The sequence below is a fragment of the Babylonia areolata genome, chromosome 29, assembly GCF_041734735.1.
Source record: "Babylonia areolata isolate BAREFJ2019XMU chromosome 29, ASM4173473v1, whole genome shotgun sequence".
Lineage (NCBI taxonomy): Eukaryota > Metazoa > Mollusca > Gastropoda > Neogastropoda > Buccinidae > Babylonia > Babylonia areolata.
This window is the reverse complement of record NC_134904.1, coordinates 37,051,648-37,056,647: the sequence shown is the minus strand read 5'-3', so window position 1 is coordinate 37,056,647 and position 5,000 is coordinate 37,051,648. Positions and strand designations below refer to the sequence as shown.

The 5,000-nt window shown below is 41.5% G+C and overlaps 1 protein-coding gene across 1 annotated transcript in view; it reads right to left on the bottom strand.

Annotated features, from left to right (window-relative positions):
- The window catches only part of LOC143274871 (exonuclease V-like), a 14,975-nt gene that overhangs the window by 8,997 nt on the left and 978 nt on the right, over positions 1 to 5,000 (bottom strand). The window contains exons 2-3 of the mRNA XM_076578838.1: positions 3,813 to 4,003; positions 2,010 to 2,232 (exon numbers count right to left, since the gene is read on the bottom strand). Of these exons, the coding sequence (XP_076434953.1) occupies positions 2,010 to 2,232; positions 3,813 to 4,003 (414 nt within the window). The remainder of the gene's footprint in view (positions 1 to 2,009; positions 2,233 to 3,812; positions 4,004 to 5,000) is intronic.

The following is a 5,000-nucleotide window of genomic DNA, read 5'->3' as shown; positions in this document are numbered from 1 at the left end:
ACCCACAGACATGGAGAAATCTGGTGAGCAGTTCTCCTGTACAGTACCCAACTCACACTCCACAGAGTTGAGTTCAGGAAGAAAAAGAACAGTTCTCCTGTACAGTACCCAACTCACACTCCACAGAGTTCAGGAAGAAAAAGAACAGTTCTCCTGTACAGTACCCAACTCACACTCCACAGAGTTGAGTTCAGGAAGAAAAAGAACAGTTCTCCTGTACAGTACCCAACTCACACTCCACAGAGTTGAGTTCAGGAAGAAAAAGAACAGTTCTCCCGTACAGTACCCAACTCACACTCCACAGAGTTGAGTTCAGGAAGAAAAAGAACAGTTCTCCCGTACAGTACCCAACTCACACTCCACAGAGTTGAGTTCAGGAAGAAAAAGAACAGTTCTCCCGTACAGTACCCAACTCACACTCCACAGAGTTGAGTTCAGGAAGAAAAAGAACAGTTCTCCCGTACAGTACCCAACTCACACTCCACAGAGTTGAGTTCAGGAAGAAAAAGAACAGTTCTCCTGTACAGTACCCAACTCACACTCCACAGAGTTGAGTTCAGGAAGAAAAAGAACAGTTCTCCTGTACAGTACCCAACTCACACTCCACAGAGTTGAGTTCAGGAAGAAAAAGAACAGTTCTCCTGTACAGTACCCAACTCACACTCCACAGAGTTGAGTTCAGGAAGAAAAAGAACAGTTCTCCTGTACAGTACCCAACTCACACTCCACAGAGTTCAGGAAGAAAAAGAACAGTTCTCCTGTACAGTACCCAACTCACACTCCACAGAGTTCAGGAAGAAAAAGAACAGTTCTCCTGTACAGTACCCAACTCACACTCCACAGAGTTCAGGAAGAAAAAGAAGAAGCAGAATACTACTGGAACACAGCAAATCCCATGGTTTTTTTACTCACTTGTGTAAACAAAGTGAGTCTATGTTTTAACCCGGTGTTCGGTTGTCTGTGTGTGTGTGTGTGTGTGTGTCCGTGTGTCTGTGTGTCCGTGGTAAACTTTAACATTGACATTTTCTCTGCAAATACTTTGTCAGTTGACACAAATTTGGCATAAAAATAGGAAAAATTCAGTTCTTTCCAGTCATCTTGTTTAAAACAATATTGCCTAATTATATGCAAACTGCATTTACTGTTATATTTATATTTTTTGTATTCTCTAAACTTGGCACTTTGACCTCTTATTCTGACACAACATTTTTATCATTTTTTGTTCAAACAGGAACTTCTTTTGCTAAGCATGGAATTTTTATTTATTTTGTAAACGTTTTGGTGCAGATAGTAAAAAAGGGAAATTACTCTGTAATTAATGCTAGGGGACGTAATTTATCACAAGTGAGTCTTGAAGGCCTTGCCTCTCTTGTTTTAATTTTTTTTTTTAATCCAGGACAGTCACTGCTTGAAAAAGACCACAATCATACCAACACACACCATAATGATTTTCATAAGAGGCAAATCATTTCTCTGATCTGCAGATGGAAAATGAATTGTTTTAGGGCAAAATATGTCAGTAATGTTTCTTGCATCTGTGGTGCTCACATAACAGCCGATCATATACCAACTTGCGATATGTTAAAGTCTCAAATCCCTGAACTGAAATAATCTTCAGTGTTGACGATCTTCAGCAGTCCATTGCTAATGTATGACTTTATCAACTCCTTGTTAAATAGTCCAGTTGGTTCGCTGTTATAGTTGTTAGTTTCTCATTAGAAATATGTTATATTGTTATGCGGTTGTTGTTTTTTTGTGTGTGTGTTTTTTTTAACAAAACTTAAATCAATCATTTTCTATATGTAATACAGACACACACACACACACACACTTTCACTTACTCGCATGCATACACAGTAATCCCCCCCCCCACCCCCCATTGCCCTCCCCCCACTCCCTCCCCCTCCTCACACTTGATTTTTTTCCTACCCTCATCTAATATCACTTACATATACAGTGAAAAGACGTTAAACTAAAGAACGAACGAACGAACGAACGAACGAACACACCTCGAGCCAAATGTGCAGACTTTCCAGCCTTCACTTCAGGCCTGTCAGCCGTCAGGAGAGGCAGAGGAAGGCTGGCGTCCGTCAGTGATGGCGGCGGCGGCTCAGGGGGCACCACTCCCATCAGAGTGTAGCACAGGTGGTGCTCACACCACAGCTGCTGCGTCAGGTCCGTCACACACAGGTACCCTCCCTTGTTGAACAGCTGCATGGGAGTGATCTCACCCTGGTGATAAAACAACAACAACAAAAAAATCCCCACCCCCACCAAAAAAAAAAGGAAAAAAAAAGGGGAATGGTCAGGAAAAATTCAAGTTCCAAACACTTTATTTTTTGGGGGGTTCAGAATTACAGCTGCACATGTGTTTTACTCTTTATTTAACATAAATATTGTATTGTATAGTACTGTATCATATTATATTGTATCAATTATTCATAACAAAAGACTTGTGTGTGTGAAATTTTGCGACCGGTCTTCCTAGGGAGAGCGTGTCATCACAAAGCACCACCATCTATTTTCCCCTTCTTTTTATTTTGCTGCCGGAAGGTGTATTGATAAGTTTTAGTACAATCAAAGTGGATTTTTTTTTTTTTTTAACCCAATTTTGCCAGGGACGATTCTTGTTGCCATGGGTTCTTTTACGTCTGCTAAATGCAGGTGGCACACAGGATCTCGGATTAATGTCTCATCTGAAAGACCAGCATTCTAAGGACTATTCAAACTCTAGAGAAGGGGTGGGTGGGGAGGAGTTAGGATCATGGTGTGTGTGGGAAATGAACCTGAGAGTGGGATGCTCGCTTTCTAGCTGCTGATCTACCAATGCGCCACCACTCCTGACACTTCATTTACGTAACAGTGGTCTTGTGACTGAGAGTTAAATTTGGGTTCCGTCTGCTTCAGTTCAAAGTCCAGCAATCCCCACAAGCAACAATCCACCTCAACAAAACCATGTCAGGAACAAAAAAAACTTTGACAAACCTGAAATAAGATTAGGGGAAACTGACCAAACATATGTATACACTCATAAGTCACATGTTCACTCAAAGGCATAAGCATGCATGTACATAAATGCACACCCATAAAACATACATATTTATACTTAATACTCAGAAAGTTCAGTGCCCTTAAAATGTTTATCATACACATGTACACACACACACACACACTTGAACACACACAGTGTTTCATAACTTACTAGTTCAGTGCCCTCAAGACTTTTATCAAACACATACCGGTAATTGCATAGGTATACATGCTTGCAAACACGCACACACACACAGAGCACCCCATAACTTACAAGTTCTGTGCCCTAAAAAGTAGGGTTTTTTTTGTTTTTTTTTGGTGTTTTTTTTCATCTGTCAGTCCCTCACTCACATCCTTAAAAAAAAAATCTTTAAAAACTTTAAATTACAAGCTTTTCCTACATAACTGTAATGCAATCCATTCCATACGATGTATTTACATATGTTAAGGCATTCCATTCCGTACTACATATTCTATGTATCCATATGTTTCTTCCATGTGTCTGTGTGTGTGTGTCTGCATGAGTGTGAGTGTGCATGTGTGTGTGCATGTGTACAAGTGCAAATGTGTGCATATGTGTCTCCTTGTGTGGGTTTTGTCTGACTGGTATACCATTGTAAAACACATACAGATGTTTGAAAGCACTAGATACAATCGACTATTACAGTATTAGTATCAGTATTAAAACTTTTATCACACACATGCATACATGTATGAACACACACACACAGACACACACACAGACACACACAGACACACACACAGAGTGCTTCATAACTTACAAGTTCAGAGCCCCTTATAACTTTTACAACACCAGCATCAGCGTCACAGACATCGGCAGAGGAGGAATGACCTGCAAGGATCTGGGACACTTCACACCTCTGATCCCCCTCTCTGCGTACGTCTGGGATTGAAACTCCCACCTCAGGTTTGAACACATAATTCTCTGTCGTGTTTTCAAGTTCATCATTTTCTGAAAAACAAAAACAAAAAAAACAAACCCAAAACAAGATAATTCAACAAGTCTGTTCACTTGGCTATCTGAGCAGCAGTAGCTTTTACATTATTATCACTATCTTCTTCTTCGTTCGTGGGCTGCAACTCCCACGTTCACTCGTATGCACACGAGTGGGATTTTACGTGCATGACCGTTTTTACCCCGCCATGTAGGCAGCCATACTCTGCTTTCGGGGGTGTGCATGCTGGGTATGTTCTTGTTTCCATAACCCACTGAACGCTGACATGGATTACAGGATCTTTAACGTGCGTATTTGATCTTCTGCTTGCATATACACACGAAGGGGGTTCAGGCACTAGCAGGTCTGCACATGTGTTGACCTGGGAGATCGTAAAAATCTCCACCCTTTACCCACCAGGCGCCGTCACCGTGATTCGAACCCGGGACCCTCAGATTGACAGTCCAACGCTTTAACCACTCGGCTATTGCGCCCGTCGTCATTATCAGTATCATTACAATGGAGTGTTGGCCTAGTGGTGTTAACATGTCTGCCTAGGAAGCAGGAGAATTTGAGTGCACTGGTTTGAACCCAACAGTCGCCAGTACTTTCTTCCAATAGACCTTGCATGGTGGTCTGGATGCTAGTTATTTGGATGATAAAATAAACCAAGGTCCCATCTGTAGCATGCAATTAGCACAGATTAAAAAAAAAAAGAACCCACAGCAACAAAAGGGCTGTTAAAAAAAAAAAATCCACTGTGAGAGGAAAACAAATGCACTTGCTGGCAGAAAAGAAAGGGCAGTGCTCTCACTGTAGTGACGCAATCTCCCTGGGGAGAGAAGCCCAAATTTCACAAAGAGTAATGTCTGCTGAGACAAAGAGGAACACAATACAGTACAGTACACTCCAATATAATACATACATGCACATACTGTCGCTGACCAAAACTGAAACCAGAACCCGATCTTTACCCCCTTCCCAACATACCCCCACCCGAGAAATAGGTAGAAC